This window comes from Anser anser (assembly GCF_964211835.1).
Source record: "Anser anser genome assembly, chromosome: 24".
In the NCBI taxonomy this organism is placed as follows: Eukaryota; Metazoa; Chordata; class Aves; order Anseriformes; family Anatidae; genus Anser; species Anser anser.
Genome location: NC_139745.1, coordinates 4,258,009 through 4,278,536, shown reverse-complemented (window position 1 = coordinate 4,278,536; position 20,528 = coordinate 4,258,009). Strand labels below are relative to the sequence as shown.

General features: G+C 68.3%; 2 protein-coding genes across 3 annotated transcripts; both read right to left on the bottom strand.

Annotated features, from left to right (window-relative positions):
- Window positions 1–486: 486 nt before the first annotated feature.
- On the bottom strand, window positions 487–11,343 carry CRYBG2 (crystallin beta-gamma domain containing 2). Of its 2 annotated transcripts, none has more exons than XM_083809690.1 (19): window positions 11,212–11,343; window positions 6,201–8,362; window positions 5,664–5,711; window positions 5,466–5,584; window positions 4,965–5,121; window positions 4,739–4,878; window positions 4,512–4,638; window positions 4,267–4,430; window positions 3,972–4,098; window positions 3,605–3,747; window positions 3,397–3,523; window positions 3,277–3,309; window positions 3,064–3,176; window positions 2,724–2,853; window positions 2,311–2,450; window positions 2,098–2,221; window positions 1,514–1,672; window positions 1,008–1,167; window positions 487–908 (listed from the first exon to the last, which is right to left on the bottom strand). In XM_083809690.1, exons 2-19 carry the CDS (start codon window positions 8,295–8,297, stop codon window positions 820–822), a joined length of 4,197 nt encoding a protein of 1,398 aa, XP_083665816.1. In that variant the 5' UTR covers window positions 8,298–8,362; window positions 11,212–11,343; the 3' UTR covers window positions 487–819. The 2 variants fall into 2 exon arrangements, with proteins under 2 accessions (XP_083665816.1, XP_083665817.1); XM_083809691.1 differs by having other exon boundaries at window positions 5,664–5,708.
- Window positions 11,344–12,698: 1,355 nt separating this feature from the next.
- On the bottom strand, window positions 12,699–16,487 carry ZNF683 (zinc finger protein 683). Its single transcript, XM_083809705.1, has 4 exons — window positions 15,891–16,487; window positions 13,619–14,321; window positions 13,218–13,346; window positions 12,699–13,135 (listed from the first exon to the last, which is right to left on the bottom strand). The coding sequence occupies exons 2-4, from the start codon at window positions 14,159–14,161 to the stop codon at window positions 12,701–12,703; spliced, it is 1,107 nt and encodes a 368-aa protein (XP_083665831.1). The 5' UTR covers window positions 14,162–14,321; window positions 15,891–16,487; the 3' UTR covers window positions 12,699–12,700.
- Window positions 16,488–20,528: the final 4,041 nt, after the last annotated feature.

Below are 20,528 nucleotides of genomic sequence, written 5' to 3'. Positions count from 1 at the left end.
AGGGACAGAGCCAAAGCCCCCACACAAGCAGGATCTGGGGTGGGGGCACAAAGGGGCTGGGCTCCCACCGGGGCTGGGGGTCCTGTGCCTGTGCAGAGCCACGTCTTCCTGCTGAGCGCCGTGCTGGCACAGCCCAGCCCTGTCCAGCGATACCAGGACACATCCCCAGGGCACCTCCCAGCGCTTGGGGTCCTCATCCTGCTGCACCCCTACAGAAATGGTGGAGGAAAGGGATCCAGAGCCCCCTCTCCTTAGCAGCATCCCGAACCGGACATGGTGCTGTCTCGGGGGGTGCAGTTACGCACCTCGCTTCTCCAAACCCGGAGCTGGGTGCTGCTTGTGGCCCTTGGTCACTAGAGGGCACTGAGCTCCCGCCCGGGGAGCAGGATTGGGCCCACACTGCACGGATGGGGGCGAGGGAGCAGCTCCCTGGCGTGGGGGGAGCCGGGCAGTGGCCAACACCAGGACAAGGAAACCAAACCCAGGCGGGGCTGGCCCCGTGCGAGGGGCTGTATCTTACACACGTACATAAATACAGTTCAGAGGGGACTGGGGAGGGGAAGGGGCTCAGCTGTGCCACCCTCCAGAGCGTCCCACGGGGTCGGCAGCGTGTCCTGCGGGGCTCCCAGGAGGGCCGTGGGGTCGGCCCCTCGGCGATGGAGGTGGTCGCGGGCATCCTTCACAGCAGCAGCCGGGGCCGAGGGGTGTCCGGCGGGGCAGGGGCAGCCCCCTACCGCTGCAGGGACGCTGGCAGGGAGGCTGACGGTGTGCTCGTCCTGCCCCGTGGCACTTACTCGGCGCTAGGGCCACGCTGCCCCCTCATAGCACCTGCACGTCCCAGATCTGCGTGGGTCGCTCCTCAGCCGCGTCCCAAATGATGGCGTGGTCCCGGTCGTACGATCGGCCGCCTGCGGAGAGGGGAGGGTTGGGGAGGGCAGAGCAGGTTGGTGCCCCATTTCCACGGGGTCCCAGCGACAGCAGCCCCTGTGCCGGCACCACGGCCTCACCCTTTATATCGAGGATCATGTCCTCGAACATCTGGCTGCGGATCCGTCCCCGGGCGTCGATGCTCCAGGTCTGACGCGGCATCCGTGTCTCGGACCAGAGCACGGCCTTGGAGCCCTTCCCAGCCGGCCCGATGACCTGCAGGCTCATGTTGGGGGCAACCTGCGGGGAGCAGCGGCGGCCACGTCAGCCCCGTCCCCTCCACCCCATGAGGCTCAGGGCCTTCGAGCCTGGAGGGTTCCCTGTCAAACGCAGCTGGGGCTGGGGTGGGACACGCGAAAGGCAGGAAAGCAAGCGAGGGGTGGGGATGACTGGGGTGATAACAGCCCTCAGGTGGGGCAGAAATGCCTTCATGTCTCCAGGGGAAGAGAGAATCAACGTGTCTTTGGTGTCGGGGCTGAGGTTAGCCTAGGAAAAAGCTGCTGTAAGCCCTAAAAGATCACTCTGGGGTGCGTCACCCAGGTCCCCTCCGGCTCCGAGTCGCGGCTGTCACGCAATGAGCCCTGACCTGGTTTTTGAGCAGCCCGTCCTCGTAGTACCAGACGGAGCTGCTCTGCTCGCTCAGGCTGGAGACCACCACGCGCCCCGCTTTCATGTCCTCCACGTCGTCGGGGACGGACAGGTAGAGCTCCAGCTCCTTGCTCCTGATGCGGAAATAGACCCGTCTCTGCGAGGAGAGAAGCCCGTTTTGCTCGGGCTCTGCACACCGGGGTCCCCACGGCACCCAAAACCCGCGCTGCGCCGTGTCCCCGCGGTGCTGGGGTGACGGATGTGGCCCTGGCTTGTCTCTCGCAGCTGTTTTGGGCACGGCAATCCCCGGCACGACGCCGGGACGTTGTGCAAGGCGTTTGTCCCCGGGGAGCGTTTCGCCACGACGGCGGCCGCTCCCAGGGCAGGGAGCCGGGTGCCGACGACGGGCTGGCGGCACCTTTCATGGGCGAGCGCCGTCGGCGGGGTGCTGCTCCCCAAGGTCGTGCCCCGCTGCCTCCTCCGGGCCCCTTGCGTCAGGGGTGGTGACTCAAGCTCCTTGCGAGCCGCCTGCCCCCCGGGGCTGCTTTTGGGGCTCCCTGGGTGCCGGCACCCCGCGCTCACCTGGCGGATGGGGTAGAGGGACCCCACGTGCTGCAGCCCGCTGTACGTCAGCCAGTTGGTGATTTCGGTGCAGTCCAGCAGCCACTGGCGGCCTCGGAAGTCGCCGTGTTCACACAGCACCCAGCTGCGGGGATGGGAAAAGCGTGGTCAGCCCGGGCACCCGCAGAGCCCCCCCATGCGGGGCAGGGGAGAGCGGGGCCGGGGCTCACTTACATCCCGCCCTTGACGCGCACCGACAGCACGTGGTTGTTGAAGCCCTCCGCCTGGAGGCTCCGCACTTCGCTGTTCAGCTCGATCTCCTTCCCCTCGAAACACTCCAGCCCGTGCAGGAAGATGGAGGGCTCCGAGAAAAACTGCGGGATGGGGCAGGAGGTGAGGGGAGAGGGGGGCAAGGAGGGGGAGCGAGCACCCGTGGGTGCAGGAGGGATCCGAGGCTGGAGAGCCAGCACTGGGGTAGCCACGGGAGGGGAAGGAGGAGGTTCCTGGGGGTTTCTGCCCCAGCAAAGGGAGAATCGTGGAATCATAGAATATCCCGAGTTGGAAGGGACCCACGAAGGATCGTTGAGTCCAGCTCCTGGTACCACACAGGTCTACCCAAAAATTCAGACCAGAGGACCGACACTCACCACCGGGACCTTCTTTAGGGACCGGATGGTGGCCGAGGACAGGCAGCCCATGGCGCCCAGCGTCGGGTACTCGCCCTCGGACAGCACGTGCTGCTCCCCGGAGAAGTCCTGGCCGTCGAACAGGATCCAGCTGGCAGAGAGGAGCGTGCCCGGGCTGATGTGGCCACCGTGCTGGGTGGGTGTCCCCTGCCCTCCCAGCGAGCCCCCATGGGTGTCCCCATGGCTGCCAGCCCCATGCCTGGTTCTCCCTAACACCCGTTCTCCCTAACACCCGTGGGTGTTGGGGTTTCCTCTTTGTCCCAGTCCCCATCCGGAGGCAGCGAGCCCAAAGGTGTCCTACCTGCCCCCGCGGACCCTGCAGGAGCGGGGCACGAAGCCATCGGGCAGGGCGCCCTGCTCATCCTCGAAGGCGAGGTGCTCCCCCAGGAAGTCGGGCTCTGAGAAGAGCAGGATCTGGGGAGGGGGCACAAAGGGGCTCGGTGACGGGGGCGATCCCGCAAAGGATGGCATCGCAACGAGGGACGTGTCCCCCTCCCCGTGCACCACCCCGTACCTTGGAGACGAAGTGCAGGTTGTGCTCCCCAACCTGGAAGCAAACAGAGCGGGGTTGGCTGGTGCCTTGCCCACCCAGGGTCACCCATGGGTGCATGGGGGGGTGTCTGGGTGCTCTCACCTGCAGGATGGGCTGCGCCGAGGCGATGCGGCTGTCGGCAGCGCCCCAGTCCTCGCAGTTGCGGTACACCCCCTTCTCCAGGATGTACTGCTCGCCTGAAAAGTTGGGGCCCTCGTAGGCCACCCACCTGCCGGGGGGACGCGGGTGCTGGCTCAGGCTCGGCCCCTTTGTCCCCTCTGTCCCCCTGGTCCCCCGTGCCCACACTCACACGCCGCTCAGCACGTGGATGGACTGCGTGACGGTGCCGTAGCCGGCCAGCTGCGTGTCGGGGAGCGCCTCGCTCAGCTCCACGCTGGGGCCCTCCTCGAAGTCCATGGCCTCGAAGAGCACCAGCGCCGGGTCGGAGAAGTCCTGCGGGGACAGAGGAACCCCCAAGTCCTTGGTTTGTCGTGGGGAAGGGGCCGTAGGCTGGGTGCTCTCCGCACCACGTCCCGCGTGGTGTTAGGGGCCGGTGGGAGCAGCTCTCTGCACCCAGACCTCTGTGTGCGATGAGTCTGGGGGCTCTCAGGCCGTGCCCAGCGGGGGGATGAGGACAGGACAGGGCGGGTGGCTCCATCCCCACGCGGTGCCCTCACCGTCCGTATGAGCCGTAAGGACACCAGCTCCTTGTTGTAGCCGCCCCACTGCCTCCAGTCGTGGTACTCCCCTTCCTCCAGCAGGTACTGGTGGCCTCGGAAGCCCTCCTTCTCGTAGCCGACCCAGCTGCGTGCAGACACGCGGGCAGTGAGGTCCCCCCATCTCCAGCACGTGTCGGGACACGCGGACACTGCTCCAGTGCCACCCTCCCTGCCATGGAGATGCTACTCCCGATCATCCCACAGCCCCGGGAAGCTCCGTCCCCTTCCAGCTCTGCCTGCCCACGCCGCTCACCAGCCGCCCAGGACGCGCAGGGAGCCCAGGGTGGGCAGCGCCAGCCCGGGCAGGTTCTTCAGGTCGTAGATATCTCGGTTGACAGCAAAGCTGTGGCCCTGGAAGCCCGCGTCCTCGTAGATCAGCACCTGCGGCTCGCCGGGCCGCTCCACGACGGGGCAGCCCTGGAAGGAGAGGAGCCCCGGTGAGAAGGCAGCAGCAAGGGGACGCGCTCGGGATGCGGCCCCGCGGCAGGCAGCGCTCACCAGCCTGATGGGGTGCATGGAGCAGATGGACGGATCCTTCGCTCCCCACGCCTTTAAGTTGGGGTACCCGCCCGGCTCCAAGACGTAGGGGTCATCGTCGAAGAAAGGCTTGGAGTAAACCAGCCACCTGGGGAAGAAACACCCAAACGCTCGAGGGCGGCCGCTAGCGCCCTGGGGTGGCAGCACCCTGGGGTGGCAGCGCCCCGAGCCCAGTGCACCCCGCTCACAGCCCCGAGTGGACGATGATGGAGGAGGCGGCGAGCGCCTGGCCGCCCACGCGCGTGTCCTCGGCCGAGTCGGTGAAATTCAGCCTGGCGCCCTCGCCGTTCTCCTCCGCAAACAGGCTGATCTCGGGGGTGCGGTAGTCCTGCCGGGGGGGGGGGGGAGCAGCGTGAGGGGGACCCCCAGTGCCCCCCATTTTCTGGGTGCCGAGGGAAGGGGCCGTGCGCTCACCCGCACCACCCTCTTGAAGGAGCCGATGCGGAAGGGGCGGCTGCCGCGGGGCTCCTTGCTCTGCCCGTAGGCCGTCCAGGGGTTGTCGATCTCCACGTCCCCCTCTGCCAGCACGCACTTGCGCCCGTGGAACCGCGGCTTCTCGTACATCACCCACCTGCCAGCGGGGCGGGAGCACCAGGGGGAAAATCCCCCCACGCCCCCGTTCATTTGGTTACCGCTGCGCGCCCGGCCCTGGGTAATGGCAGGGTGCGGGATGCCGCCGGCCCGGCCACCAGGAGCCTCCGGCAGCACAGCGGGGTGGGGACATCGTGCCGCCGCGATGCTGGCTCGTGGCCACGGTCGTTAGCAGCAGCAGGACGGCCACTGATGAACCCTGGGCGGTTACCTGGTGGCCTCCACCCCGGCCACGGGCAGTGCCGGCCCCGGCCGAGCTCTCCCTCCGCGTCCCCGCGCCAGTGCCACCCTGTGTCACGTCCCCGCGCCGCCACCGGCCCCTACCCGCCGCGGATGACCCTGATGGAGATGGTGTGCGAGAGCTCCCAGGACGTGGCGTCGGGGACGTCGCCCCAGATCTCCCGCCTGTGTCCCGCGAAGCCGGCCTCGGAGAAGAGGACGATCTGGGAGGGGTGACAGCAGAGGTGCTACGGCACCGCGGCACCGGGACGGCCAGCCCGGCCCCGGCCACACACCCCGTACCTTGCCGGGTCTCGTGTTGATCTTCTCGAAGCCCTCCTTGTCCTCCTGCTGCGAACACCCGAGGACACCGGCGCGTGAGGAGCGCGGGGCGATGTCGCCCACACCAGCCATCGCCGCAGCCCGAGGAAGCAGCAGCTGCGGCCTCACGTCTGCAGCCTGCGGATCCCTCCCACCGCCCCGAGCAGCCACACCTCGACATTCCTGCACCTCCAGGACCGGCCTCTCCGCCCGGCCCCTGCCCTCCATCACCCGGCCTGGTACCCTCCCATCACCAGTACCGGTACCTTCCCATCCCAGCACCCTCCCGTCACCCATCCCAGTACCCTCTCACCCCATTACCTTCCCATCCCGGTACCCTCCCCTCACACTGGGACCTTTCCCAACCCAGCCGCTCCTCTGGGAAGCACCAGCCATAGACTGGAAGCCGGAGAAGCTGCTTGGGGGGATTCAGACGTGACACCGAGCCAGACCCCACCACCTCCCATGTGCCAGGCAGGGCAGGGCATCCCCAGGGGCCGTGCGATGGGCATCACTCACCGGGACATCAGCGGGGCACGGGGCCATGGTGCTCTCTGGCTCTTCGGTGACAGGTGGGACGTGGCCAAGGCTCGGGGCTTCCAGCTCAACCGCCTCAGTGCCGGGGTGCTCGCTGGTGCCCGTCCGACCGGGGACCCCGCCGGGGGGCGAGCTCTGGTCCCGCCGGTCCCTGCAGAGTGGGGCGGCGGCGGGGGCGACGAAGCGGCTGTAGAGCACGCTGTTGTCCAGGCGCGAGTAGGGCTTGGCCTCGTCCGCCGCGGCCGCCCGGTGCTCCAGGAAGTCGGAGAGCAGCGCCATGCCCTTGAGGACGTTCCCTCGGAAGAGCACGCTCCGCTCGCCCGCCGCCCTGCCCTGCGCCCCTTTGCTTCTCTCCTTCTCTCCCTCCAGCCTCGGCCCCCCCAGGAGCGCGTCCGGCTCCCCGTTGCTGGTGCCACGGCGGGGCCCCCGCGACGCCCTCTCTCCGGGGCTCAGGTAGGGGTTCTCGATCTCCTCCTCCTCCTCCTCCTCGAGGCTCCTGCTGCTCTCCGGGGGGGGCTCTGCCCGCCGCCCCCCGCCGCCCCGCGCCAGCAGCTCCCGCAGGGCGTCCGGCAGCGAGACGGGGGCGCGCGGGGCCACTCGGTCCTCGTGGATGGGCGGCAGCGCCGCGCAGCGACCCAGCGCCGAGGGCCGGGGCTGGCGCGGGGCCTTGGGCGCCTTCCGCATCTCCGAGGGCTCCATGTTGCGCAGCGTGTCCACGAAGATCTCCATGTCCACCACCAGCTCGGGGTCCTCCTCCGCCATGTCCGGGGGGCTCTCAGGCAGTGGGGAAGGGGCTGGGGGGTTCTGCGGGGGCTCTGGGGTGCTCTCAGATTGGGGCTCTGGGGTGCTCTCAGGCTCGGGCTCCGGGATGCTCTCCGTGGGGGGCTCTGGGATGTTCTCAGGTTGGGGTTCTGGGATGGTCTCCGTGGGGGGCTCTGGGATGGTCTCCGTGGGGGGCTCAGGGATGCTCTCAGGCCCTTGGACCATGCTTTGGGGGTCCCCCGACATTTCACCCTCCTCCTTCTCAACTTCTGCACCCTTTGGAGATGCTCGTGCTTCAGGTAAGGGCTCAGGACCATTGCTCACCTCCAAGGAGAGGTTTTCGGGGGTGCCATCAGCTCCCCCAGAGCTCTCTGTCCTGGGCGGCGTGGCCAAACCAGTGCCGTCCCCATCTGCCGTGCCTCCCTCTCCCACACCAGCCTGATCTGCCTGGCTGCCGACATCCTCTGGGGGATGCTGGGCACTGGTTTTACTGGTTTGTGGGTCCTGGGGCCTGTCGCCATCTCTTGATGCCGCGTTCACCGTCACGGCTTCAGCTTGCCTCGAACATTTCTCCCCGGGGGCTCCCCCAGCACCCGAGGCGCCCGGCGAGCTTCCCGTGCGTGCCGCGACCTCAGCGGAGCCACCACCATCCTGCTCGCAGCTCTCCCTCTGCGACGGGGACGTGGTGGTGCCGGCAGCCTTGTGCAGCCCGTTTTGGGCTCTCCTCCCCTCTGCGCCCCCCGGCTTGGGGCCGGCTCCCTCCTTGCCCGCCCGCAGCACCGTGACGTGCCTGGGCCTGGGCTCGGTCGCGCCGGAGCCGTCACGGGGCGAGCGGTGGCAGGGGGCTGCGGCGGCCGCGGGGCCGGCGGGGAGGAGGGCGCCGTGCATGTAGCTCTCCCGGTGCACGGGGATGTCCCGGGGCGCAGCCGCCGGTGCCGTGCCGTTGTCATCCCCCCCCTTCTCGTCCTTCTGCCGGGGTTTCTGAGCGGGCGAGTAGACCTGCGAGAAGACGGGGCCGTGCGCGGTGAAGTCCTTGAGGATGCTGACGGAGGACGAGCATCCCCGGTGCGCCACGGGGGCCGGCCCGGCCGACGTCTTCTCCACGATCTCCCGCTCCCAGGCCTGCAGCAGCAGGGAGACACGGGAGGGGCTGCCGTCGCGGGCCCCCCCGGCCGTCGCCTGCTCCAGCCGTCGCGACACCAGCGAGACCTTCTGGAAGCGGGACCGGCCCTCGGGTCCCGGCGGCGGTTGCTTCATGCTCAGCTCGGTGCTGGAGACGAGGCCCCTCGCCTTGCTGTGCCGGAGCGGTGAATCCATGCCGGGGGGGCTGCGGCCCCCGCCACCTCGCCTGGGCCCCCGCTGCGGTGCTGGGGCTGTCGGTGCTGCGGGGAGAGGCACCAGAAATCGGACTGTGGGGCACCCGAGCTGAAACCCTCTGGGATCCAACCTTGTGCCCACCCCTCTAGACCCTAAACCGCCCTATACATCCCTGTGGTCCTTTTAGGATGTTTTAAGGGGGGATCCCATGCATACAGGAGGTGGCTTTGGGGATCCCAAATGCATCTCAAGCATCCCTTGGGACGCTCACACCCTCCTGGCACACGCAGGACGTGTGGGACACCACCACCCCCTCTGCCTGCACGTCCCAGCGCTCCTGCGGCCAGCACACGGGGAGCAGCGCCGTGCCACCGAGGCAGGATGCGGCCAGCCCGGGCCATGCCCCAGGCCGGGCCGTGCCCCGAGCTGCGGGATGAGTCAGGAGGGCGCAGGGCTGCGCCGAGTCAGCAAGCACAGCAAACAAACAAGCCCAAAAAATAACAGGGAGGCAGCTCCGCGGGGTGAAAAGGCTTCGCCAGGGCTGTGCCGCAGCCGCTGCACCCATGGGGTTTTGCAGGAGGAGGTGGGGACCTGGGCAGCACCCTCCCTGCATCGGGGCAAAGGTGGGATCGCTCCAGCTGCCTCTGCAGCCTCATTGGCACGAGAAAACGAGCTGTGCTAATTACCCACCGCTTGCACCCTGAGCAGAGTGGGCACCCAGCACCCAGCTCCTGCACCGGGCATCACCCCCCGGCCCCTGGTGCACGCCGGGGAGGTCACGGGCACCCCGGGGCCCCGGCTTGTGGGGAGGTCGGCGGAGGCGACGCCGTGCCGAGGCTGTGTGACCGCCCCAGAAGGGTTTTATTGCTGTGTTTGGGATATGGAAAGCAGCTGACGAGGCAGCTGCGTGTGAGTGAGCCGGAAGCGTGGCAGCATTTCGGCATCTCCCAGTTACGAGCTGCGCCGTGTCACCAGCCCCGTGAGGCTGCGGGGGCTGCAGGAGGATCAGGGGCTTGGGCACAGCCCAGGGAGAGGCCAAATTTGGGGCTTTCCTGGCTGGGGATGGGGGAAAACTTCCCCGGGCTGATTTTTCCAGGCCGGGACCTGAGATTTCCTTGGGGAGGAGTCCCCCATCCTTGGGGTCAGCACTGGGGGTTCCCGACCATGGGGATAGCCTCATCCTACACTGCCCGGGCCTGGATGTTTCCAAGCCCTACTGCCTCCAGGCTGGCCTTCACCAGGACATTTTGGGGGTGCCGGGGCCAGGCAGGGGAGTGCTGGGCGCAGGCAGCTGCCCGCCCCTCCTGCCTGCCCGCCACGCGCCCTCCGCGTCTCGCGCGCCCCGGCCCGGCAGGTCTTTCCAGTAGAGATAGGAAGGGTTGGTGTCATTTTCCAGGAGGCGAGGAGCCCTCGTCTGGGACAGCGAGCACGGCTGGAGGCTGGGATGAGCCCAGGCAGGGTCACGCACCTGCACCAGCAAAGCCACAGCTGGATGCGGACCCGCAGGGCCGCAGCTGGACCCGCAGGGCCACTGCAAGTCCCAGGTGGAAAAGGGACCGGTGGAGGCGTGCTGGGGACCACGGGTGGCTTTAGGCTGGAAGGGAGCCCCAGCGCCATGACCACAGGGTCACCCTGGGACCCCGGGGCTGGGGACGCTCCTGATCCTGGCTGTGACAAGGGGGGGAACACGGGGACACAAGGACACGGACCCCTCTTTGCTGTGCCACCTTCCCCGTGAAGCCGGCGTCACCGCGCCGCCTGGCTCCTGATTTCATCCCCAGCTTGCTTCAGCCCCGGTTTCTCAAGCACTCGCCGGCGGTGCTCAGCCGTCCCCGCCGTGCCCATGGCCCCAGGTGGCACAGGGATGGGGACACCGGGGTGCTGGGAGGCTCTGACTCAGCACCACGGCTGACTCTTGCCCCGAGCTGGATTTCCAAAGATCTCCAGGTCAGCGTCTCCCAGCCCTCCGCACCCCGCGCCCGTAGCAGGATCCGGCACCCAGCGACACCCGGGGTGCCAGCGGTGCTGGGGGTGAGCCAGCACCGGGCTCCCCTGCCTGGCACCAGCACCCTGGATGGAGGCAGGTGCAGGATGCGGCCACCCAGCCGGGCCATTGTGCACGCCGGGACACGCTGCGGCGAAACCGAGCCGTATTGTCGCAACGGGCACCTGGCACGGCCAATTAATCACCCCGTCCCACCCAGGTGAAGGCGCTCGGCTCATTTGTCAGCTCCTGGCACTCTGCAGGGTCTCGGAGCAGCCAGGCTGGGGCTCTGAGCACCCAATTTAAAAGGCAAAAGGTGAGGGCAGCGGCTGCCGGGTGGCAGCGACCTGCGGCCAGCTTTGAGCCAGTGGCCACAGAGAAAGCGGGGCCCGCGGACACGCCGGATGCACCCGAAGGCTGTGGGTGAGCGCGGACCTGCCACCTTCAGGAAAATCAGGACTTTGGTTTGGGCGGCTGCTGCTCAGATTGGGGTTAATAATTAGGGCAGGGCGATTTCCATTTCCCCTGCTGCCCGGTGCGGAGGTGTCGCGGGCAGCCCCCAGCCACGAGCCCTGCGGAGAGGAGGGGATGGGGGCGGCCGGGCCCCCGTGACCCCCAGCCACGGGGCCACCGGAGGTGGGTGAGCCCCGGTTTGTCCCCAGTGGGTCCGGTGACACACTCTGATGTGGGAGCGGGGCTAAACCCTTGAAGAGGTTGGAGCTGAGAGGGGTTCAGCCCCCATCCCCATCCCCAGCGATGCTGGCTCAGCTGGGAGCCCCAGCACAGCGCCGCCACACCGGGGCACGGCTCCGGCCGCGGTGCCGCTGGCAGCAGGTGCCTTCCCGCTCCTGGCACGGCACCGCCGCCCTTCCCACCACCGCCACGCGCCCCGGCAGCACCCACGGGCCCCAAACCCGCACCCCCACGTACCTGCTGGCCGAGGGTCCTGGTGGGCGCCGGGCTGGCCGTGCCGAGGGCGCCGTGCGGGGCTCGGGGTGCTGCTCCCTGCACCGGCACGCCGCGGCTGGGCGGACCGGCAGAGTCACCCGGCGAGCACCCAGCCCTCGCCGAGCACCCAGCCCTGGCGAGCGGAGGTTTGGCATTCCTCAGGTGCTGACAGCCGGGGAGCCGGTCGGGCTGGTTCCCCAGCACCCTGCTCCTCTCCTTCCTGCGACTCAGCAGCGCCGGCGGGGAGACCGGCCCGCCCGGGTTGGCGGGGCCCCCCCCGGACCCCCTGCCCCGCCGACCCTTCCCCTGCCGCCTCCGTGGGGGCTCCGTGGCTCCCGTGGCTCCCGCCCGCTGGCCGCCTCTGACCACCGGGATCCTTTCAGTGCCACCTCTGGGGTCCCAACGCTGTGCCGAGGCGCTGGAGGGGGCCCGTGGCCACCACCACAGCTGAATTAGTTGCCAGCCCTGGCCAGGGGCACCTCGCTCCGCACCGTGCCTGCCCACAGCATGCAGAGGGCCAGGGCAGGCTGCACGGCCACCGTGGCTGTCCCACTGCTGCCACCAAGCCAGGCCACCGTCCCCGTGCCACACCGGCCTCGCACGTCCCGCAGGGCCCCAGGGGCTGAGCGCTGGCTTGGGGACACAGCAGTGGTCACGGTGGCCCTGGGCCACCGCAGGAGACCTGGCCCAGGGCGCGGGCGCGGGGCCCTTTCCTGGAAGGGCTCAGGGCACTGGCAGAGCCAGCACCCGCCCTGGATCCTCGCCCTGCCCCTCCCGCTCCGCCCCAGCACCCGCGGGTGCCCTGCCGAGCCGTGCCAGCCTCGCCCCAGGCCACTGCTCCCGGCCACCGCCCGGGGAGCCGCTCGGCCACCGCCAGCTCGGTGCACGCAGCCACGACGCGGCTCCAGTGGGGAGCCTGGGGCACCCCGGTCCCACCGCACCTCGGCCAGGAGTTTCAGGGTCCCGATGGGCCCTGGGGGCTCGTGGCTCTGCCGTTCTCCACCCACCTTCACCGATGCCAGCCGGACTCTGCCCTGTCCGTCCCCGCTGCAGCCACGGGCTGGGGTTGTGAAAGCCCCGGAGCAAAGCCCCAGCGCGGGGTCCAGCCCGGGGATGGGGTCTCCGGCACAGGAGGGTGCCGGGACCAAAGGTTGGCGCACCCAGGCTGGGGCCGCGGCACCGCGGGAGCTCAGCCCGGTTATTTGGAGAGCAAACAAGGCCCCAGGGACCAGCAGGCCAGATCCAACGGCAGGAGTTTTTACTGAACAAAAACACGGGAATGATGCCATAATAATGTCCCCAGCCCCGCAGCGGGTGAGGGTGGGCAGGGCCACGTCCCCACAGGCACCACGGAGCTGGGGGTGTGCCGGCGATGGAGGGGGCTGAGAAATTAAAACATGAACAGGAATTAGAAAACAGAAATTAAACCTTTTTCCATGGAAAGGGGCGTTTGCGGCACAAAGGCACGGCCTCAGCTCAGACCAGCCACAACGGGGCACGCGGCTGCCTCCAGGGGCCACCAAAGCGGGGCCAGGCAGGCACAGGGCACCCCACGTGCGCCCCTGCCCACCCGGGCACCCCCGTCCCCCCCTCCCCCAGCACCCAGCCCCGCAGCAGTGCCGCAGGGCAGCTCTGCCCTTCCTCCTTCTCCTCCTCCTCCTCTTCCTCCCGTTGCAGCCACCCCATGCCCAGGCTGCAGCATCCCAGGGTTTGCACGAGGAGGCTCCGGGGGTCCGGGGGGGGCACGGGGCAGGTGCCAGCACTCGCACGGGCACCGGCAGAGCTGGAGATGGACGCGTGGGGAGAAGCGGCCGGGGCAGAGGCGGCACTGGGTGGGGTCCTGGCCCGCGTGCAGCCGCTGGTGCGTCTTCAGGTTGCTGCTGCTGCGGAAGCGCTTGCAGCACATCTGCGGGGAGACAGGATGGGGGGGGCTCGAGGGGTGCTGCGTCCCCGCTTCGTGTCTCCCAAAGCCCTCCTCGTGCACCCACCGGGCACTGGTGCGGCTTCTCGCCGGTGTGCACCAGGCGGTGCTTCTGCAGGTGGGCCAGCTGCGTGAAGCGCTTGGTGCACAGCGCGCACTGGAAGGGCCGCTCGCCGCTGTGCACCCGCAGGTGGACCTGGGGGGGAGGCAGGGCGCTGGGGGGGGAATGGAGCACCCAGGGGACCCTGGGCTCCAGACATTCCCCCCCCCCCCCCCATGGGAGCAGCCCCCGGGGTACGGCTGGAAATCCCAGTGCTTCGTGCCGATGGGGGGAAACTGAGGCACAGAGCGAGGAGCCCAACCTGCTGGGGTGATCCCCTGCTGTGCCTTGTCCCCAAAGCCCGAAGGAGGGAGGAGGGATGTGCTGCTGGCCTGGGGATGAGGAGCGGGGCCCCCTCCCCCCGATACCTTGAGGTTGGAGAGCTGCCTGAAGCGCTTGCTGCAGACGCGGCACTCGTACTTGTTCCTGCCGTCCTGCTTCCCCCGCGGCCCCAGTGTGGCACGGGCGGGTGGCTCGGCCGGGCAGGCGGGGGCTTTTTGGGGTGGCGGGCACCCGCCCGCTGTGGGGAGAGGCAGAAAAGCCACCGGTGCCTTCTGCAGCTCAGGCACCCGCTGCCTGCGTGGGGCCGGGACGGTGCCGTGCGTCCCCAGGGGGGGCGGCAGCTGCAGGAGGGCACCGCAGCCCGTGCCACCCCGCGGAGGTGACACCAGGGCCCGCGTGTCACCCAGCGGGGCGAGGGGTGGTGCAGGGTGCGGGGCCAGCAGGAACGGGGGGCAGCGGGTGCCACAGGGGCAGGGCTGGGGCACTAGGAGGGGGCAGAGGCTGCCCGGGTGCAGCCGCAGCCCCTCGGGCACCGCGGGGGGCGGCCGAGCCCCCGCCAGCACCGGCTCCTTCATCGGCTCCGGCGTTTGCTCTGGGGTTTTGTGCAGCCCTTCGGCCTCGGCTCTCATCTCCTCCTCCTCCTCCTCGGTGCTGCCGATGGGGATGTCTTTGGCGTAGAGCACCCACACTGTGGGGGGGGGGGGGGGGGCAGTCCTGCGGGGGTCCCGGCTGCCCTGGTGTCCCGGGGGGCTGTGGGCAGAGGAGAGGGTGGGGATGCTCGCGGTGACCCTGCAGGGGGACAGAGACACGAGATGGCGGAGCAGGAGCACGGCTGCGTCCGTGGGACAGGCGGAGGCACTCGCCGCGGGGTCTGCAGAAGCCACAAGTGCAGGAGGGTAAAAAGGGGACGCGGGGAGGGGGCTCTGCGGGCAGCAATGCGTCCGCTGAGCTCTCGGCCCCTGGGGAGGAAGGCACGAGCAGAACCCAGCGGGGAACGACCCCGAGCCCTGCTGCACCCTCACCGGCCAGCCCCGGCCGCAGGCTGCAGGCACCGATGGTGCCGGGGCAGAGCAGGAGGTGAGGGGCTCGTGCACGGGGGTCCCGTCACCCATCCAGGAGCTGTGGGGGGCCGGGGGGGCTGCTGGGGACCCCCTCCAGGCCCGGTGACCTGCGGGGGTGCAGGGACCTTGCAGCCACCAGCAGCTCTGCGGGGTTTCTCCGTCCCGGTTTAGCTCGGCGAGCGGGGAGGGCGGCGTGGGCTGGGTGCTGCCCGCATGGCCGCCGCAGGGCTGTTGCCTTCCGAGAACGGGGAAAACTGGGGGGAGCGGCTCCACGGCGGCCCCCCGGCAGCAGAAAGCCTCGGGGGGGGGGGGTGGCAGGGGACGCGGTGCTCGGCTCGTTGGCTGTCACCGTCCGCGCAGCGCCCCACCGCAGCCCTGCCTCAGTTTCCCCCGTGCAGTAGCACCCAGTAGGGCTGAGCTGGGGGGGCACAGCCCTGTCTGCCCGCCCCGCAGGCAGCGGTGCCCCCACCTTGGTGCCAGCACCGGCACGGCGAGCAGGGAGCAGGGAGCCACCGCACCACCAAGCCGCTGACCCCGCAGCACCCACCCAAATCCCCTCCCCGTGGGTGCTCCCCAGCACCCAGTGCCCAAACCGGGACCCAGATGGGGGCGATGCCCCCCCCCAGGGCACAGCGAGGGGGTGGTGTCGGTGTCCTGGGGGGAAATCCGTGCCCCAAATGGCTCCACTGAGCCCAGCAAGGGGTAAATGGGGCCGGCTGCTGGGCACCGCGGTGCTGCCCTGGCGCGGCTGGGGACAGCGCTGTGACAGGTCTGCACCCCGCCACCTGCTGACCCCAGACTCCAGAAAATCCATTACCAGGGCAAAATGTGGCTTTTGGGGGGGCTGAAGCCAAATGCAGACCTGCCAGGTGTGAACCGGGGGTCTGGCAGGGAGCGGAGCTGGGGCTGGGAGCATGCGGGCACGGCGGGGCCCTCGGCTCGGCTCTGAGCCCTGCCCCGCTCCCCCTGTCCTCAGAAGGGAAACCAGACCCTATTTCCCCCCCCAAAGTGCTTATGTTTGGGGTAACCAACCCCAAGGCAACGGCCAAGCCTAAAACTTGCATTTTCCATGCAGGCTGGGGATGGCAAAGCTTTGCTGACACAGGTATGTGGCATCCAGCACCGCGGTGCCCATCGCCAACCCTGCGCCCCTGCTCCCCCCGTGAGCTGCGGCTGCACCCCAAAAACCAGCAAAAAGCCACGGTCCAGAGCCGGAGAGATCTGCCGGAGGGGCAGGAGGGGCAGGGATGGGTGCTGGGGATGTTCCCGCGGGTCAGGGCAGCGCGGGGGCCCCTACCTGCTCGCCGGGCGCTGTGGCCGTGCGGTGAGCCCCGGCCACGCCGCGTCACGCTCGGGCGATGCTTCGGTGGCTGCCGGGAGCGAGTGTGTGAACAGGAAACCTCTGGGGCGCAGGGGCCCTTGCTAAATCAGGAGAGGCGAGGTGAAGCCTCAGCACCTCTGCGGGGAGGAAGAGGAGGAGGAGGAGAAAAGCGAGGTGTCTCTTAGAGACCTGGCCCACAGGCTGGGGTGCTGCTCCCCTCGCCCCGTCCTGGTCTCCCAGGAGCAGAAAATCCCCCAGGAAGTAGGGGAAGGTCCCCGGGTCACTGTCCTCTCCCCCTGCCACCGCTGCTGGACGGCGGGGATGGGGCTGAGCCACAGCGTGGGGGCTCTGGGGGCTGCCCCATCCTGGGCTGCTCCAGGGCTGGGGGATGCGGAGACTGGGGGGACCCCAGCGGGGACGTCCCCAGCTCCCCTCATGTCCCTCTATGCCCTGGAATGAGCCAGTGATGGCTCCAGGACGGGATGGAGCTGTCCCTGGGGAGGGGACAGGGGTTTTGCAGCCCCCCAGGCACCTCTCCCATCCCTGCCCCAGCTCCGTGGGCAGCTGCGGCAGAGTCGTTTTGCTTTTGTGTGCTTTATCTTCCCCTCGCTTCTCCGAAAAGCGCTTCCCCGGGGGCCGGGCACGTTTCCTGGGTGGGTGGGATGGGGACAAAGCCGAGCCCTGAGCCTCGCACAGCCAGACTTTACCCCCCCAAGCTGGGGCTGGAGCGGTGCCCTTGGAGCTGGGGAAAAACGGGGTGCGCAGGAGGGTGGCAAAATGGGGTGTGCAGGAGGGTGGCAGGGTGCCCAAGGAGAGGGTGGCAGGGTGCTGGGCAAAGGATGGGGTGCCCAAAGTGGGGGTGAGGGGATGCTAGGGGGTAATGGGGTACCCAGGAGTGGTGGGTGCCCCAAGTGGGGGTAACAAGATGCTAGGGGGTAATGGGGTGCCCAGGGTGGGTGTCTGGCTACAGCTTTGTGGGTTTTGGGGTGCATTGAGAGCGTCTGAGTGACGCCAGCAGGGAAGGAGGGAGGCGAGACGGGGAGGGAGGGAGCTGGGGACGTGAGGACGGCGAGCGCGCACCGACCACAGCGGGAAGCCCCCCCGCTTCCTCCCCACCAGCGCTGGCAGAGGACAGTGGGCACTGGGGCAGCGTGGCTGGGGAGGGGGCTGGCCCTTCATAGCCCCAAACGTCTGCCCCGCACCCCGAACACCCTCATCCTGACCCTGCGGGTGCAGCCCCCCCCTCATCCCGCTGCGGTTAACGCCTTGGGGGCATTGCACGTCCACGTCCTCTCGGCTGCTCGGGGTGGGGGGGGCGTGGGAGGGAAGCTGCATGCAGGGGAGCAGAAGAGATGTGAGGGTCCGGAAGAGGAGCTCGACACCTGAATGTCTACCCCTCCGAAACTTCGCACCTTCCCTGCCCGCCCGAGATGGCTCGAGATAAAAACGCCCGGTGCCGGCTGTGGCTGCGCACCCCCGCGTGCCCCCCGCCCGGAGCCCTGCAGCCCCCTCGCTGCAGCGCCCAGCGTCGGTCCCCGACCTCCGCAGGCGTCCCTGGAGCTGGGGTTCGGTGCTGGCGGTGTCCCTGTCACCACGGGTGGTGTCCCCAAGCCCCCCCGGTGTCTCCAAGCCCTCCCGGTGTCACCCGGTCCCCAGTTCCTCTCGCAGTGCCCTGGCACAGGGATGTCCCCCCCCCAGCGGGCACCTTTCGGAAACACCCCCCCAGCCCTTCCCTGCCCTTTCTCGCTTTGGGGTTTCCTGCAAGGGCCTGAAAGCTTAAAATAAACGGGGGTGTTTAGAAGAAAAAGTTTGGGGGGCCAGCTGCTGAGCAGCACCCGGCTGAGAGAGCGGCACCCATGGGTGCAGCGAGGATGTGGGGTGTCTGCGGTGACACGTGGGGATGGGGACACTCCCGCGATGAGCCTTTGCCCATGTCCTCAGAGCCCTGGGGGCACCCAGGGGTGCTGGGATAAAGCCCCCACCCTGGGTTCATCCCTGTAAAGGTGCCTGGAGGGGGGGCTTCTCCCCAAAGGGAGCATCCAGGGGAAGAACCCGGGCACAAATCCCATTTTATGGGTAGGGAAACTGAGGCACAGCTGGTTTTGGGGGGGAGCAAGGCTTTGGGGAGGGCGGGGGGATTTAGGGGGCGAGGAGGGGGTTGCAAGCCCCGGCGTGCTGGAGGGCTCTGCCTCTGGAGAGGCCACGCTGGAGGAGGATCTCTTCCAGCTATTGATTTCCCTCTATCAGAGAGCAGGAATATGTATGGGGCCGATCAACCCCGATCAATCCCCGCTCGGCAGCCGATCGATCGGGGGAGCTGGGGGAGCACCGAGGCGCTGCCGAGCCTCAGCAGCCCCCCTCGCCCCGGCCCAGGACCCTTCCCTGCACCCCTCCCACCGCACCCAAACAGCAGGGACCCGTGGCACCAGGCAGCACCCCACGGGACACCCCAAACACCCTCTCCTCGCCCCTTGACTGAGCCATGCCGCTGCCGGGGGAGCATTTTGGGGGTTTTGGGAAGGGGACGGCTCGTTAGGGCATCCTCGGGAGCACACCTGTGTCTCGGGGTGTCCCCACCCAGGGGAGGTACCCGAGGGTCCCTCAATCATCGCCGGCCTCATTAGAGGCCCCGGGCTCATTAGAGGCCCCGGGACGAGGAGGGGGGATGGCAGAGGGGGAGGAGCAGCACCGTGGCCTCCGTTATTGATCACTTCGTAGCCAAAGGTCAGCGGCGCGCGGGCAGGGCCGGGGAGGAGGCGGGCGGGCGGCGATGGGACCGTGCCCACGGGGCCAAGTGCCAGCCTCGGGGCTCCTGAGGTGTCCCCCTCGTGCCTCGGTTTCCCCACCAGAAGGTTGGGTGACCGGGGACGAGGAGGAGGAGGAGGGGGTTTGGTTCACGGCAGCGTGGGCGCCGAGGACGCTTCTGAGCCAGGCTGGGCGTCCCGGCGGGCAGGCGGCGATGCTGGGAGATGGCACCGGAGCCCCAGCCCTTGGAAATGCAATATCCCCGGGCCGGCCACCGACGCGATTTGCAGCACCGAGAGGACACCGGTTCCCATCTCTACCACTGCCGTGCCTCGCACAGCCCCTGGGCCTCATCCTGCGGGGCTGGGGACCCGGGCAGGCCAGGCGGCACCGGCGGCACCGCGGTGCCTGGTGCTGCTCGTCCCTCGCCCCGGCCGTGCGGCGAGGGGGAAGATTTACCGGCTGTCAGAGCCGGGGCCAGAGGTCAGCAGGGGTCAGAAAGTCCATTTCGGAGAGGTCACTGTCCACTTCTTTCAATCTAATGAAGCCATTATTTGTGAAAGCGGCCGCTTTGCTGGCTAGCCCCTTGAAGCGGAGCCAGGCGCAGCAACCGGCTCTGAAAGAACAGGAAGGAGTCCCCTTCCCGTTTGCATTCGCCATTCAGCAACACCCCCCCCCCCCAAAAAAAAAAAACAAACAAATACGCCACACACAGAAATATGACGCGGGGCCGTCGCCGCTGCGGGCCGCATCGCGGGGGCTGGGGGAAGCGAGGTTGGGTCACCCCCCCCCCCATGGGGCTGTCATTTGGGAAGTCACCGAGGACGGGCAGAAATTTGGGATCACTGGGAAGTGGCGCTGAGCTTAAAGGTGTACAGGAAAGTGTCGCTGGGGGCTGGCAGGTTCTGCCATCAGGCCGGCACAGGAAGGGGCTGGGGGAGCCGGTGCGCAGTGCTGGATTATTTTTGGAAGGATTTGGTTTGGAGAAGGGAAGCGCTGACGCCTCGCTGCGTCCTTCCCCCAGGAGATGGCCCCACACCTCTGCCCACCTCCTGCCCCGCTACGGGATGCCCCCGATGTGGCCCGTCCCCAGGCCGTGCTGGCACCCGGGTGTCCCCCCCGGGGACAGAAGGGACAGGGACATTCCTCAGGGCTGCTCTGCACAACTTGGCCCCGGCCCTGCGAAGCATGTGGGGGGCATGTCAGCGCGGAGGCGCCCCTCATCCCCTGCGCAGGCTGGGGCTGCTCGTGGGTGTTTTTCTTTGCGTCTTCCAGGTGTGATGGGGCCGAGCTCGGGAGCGAAACGTGTGGGCAGGGGGCTGTCCCCTCCCCACATCCCCACATCCCCACATCCCCACATCCCCACATCCCGCTGGCGTGGACGGAGAGGGGCTGGAAGGAGAGGTGAGCGGAGAGGGAAGGAGAGATGGAAAAGTCTCCCCCAGTTCTTTTTTGTTTTTCCTTCTTTATTCGTTCATTATTTTTTCATTCTTTTATTCCCTCTTTATTTTTCCGTCTTTATTCCCTCTTTATTTTTTCCTTCTTTATTCCCTCTTTATTTTTTCCTTCTTTACTCCCTCTTTATCTTTTCCTTCTTTACTCCCTCTTTATCTTTTCCTTCTTTACTCCCTCTTTTTTGGTCTTCTTTATTCCTTTTTTACTTTTTCCTTCTTTTTTTTTTGTCCTTTCCTTCTTTTTTTTTTCTCCTGTCCCTCCACACACCCCCACCCGAGAAGGAAAAGGAGGCAGGCGAGCTGCGGCCGGCCAGGAGAGGTTGCCAGACGCTGCTCGGCGCCCCCGGCCCCGGCCCGGTCCCACCGGGGGCTGGCGGCAGCTCGGGGGGGGCGGTGGCGGCAGAGGGGACGCCCG

What these genes read in the sequence shown, in the direction of transcription:
- CRYBG2 (XM_083809690.1), bottom strand. Translation starts at nt 8,297, where the DNA reads ATGGATTCACCGCTCCGGCACAGCAAGGCGAGGGGCCTCGTCTCCAGC. An exon ending in CCTTCAAGAGGGTGGTGCGG is followed by an intron (nt 4,879 to 4,964) that starts GTGAGCGCACGG and finishes CCCCCCCGGCAG; the next exon opens with GACTACCGCACCCCCGAGAT. An exon ending in CTGCGCGTCCTGGGCGGCTG is followed by an intron (nt 4,099 to 4,266) that starts GTGAGCGGCGTG and finishes GTCTGCACGCAG; the next exon opens with CTGGGTCGGCTACGAGAAGG.
- ZNF683 (XM_083809705.1), bottom strand. Translation starts at nt 14,161, where the DNA reads ATGAGAGCCGAGGCCGAAGGGCTGCACAAAACCCCAGAGCAAACGCCG. An exon ending in GGCAGCTCTCCAACCTCAAG is followed by an intron (nt 13,347 to 13,618) that starts GTATCGGGGGGA and finishes CCTCCCCCCCAG; the next exon opens with GTCCACCTGCGGGTGCACAG. An exon ending in AGAAGCCGCACCAGTGCCCG is followed by an intron (nt 13,136 to 13,217) that starts GTGGGTGCACGA and finishes GTCTCCCCGCAG; the next exon opens with ATGTGCTGCAAGCGCTTCCG.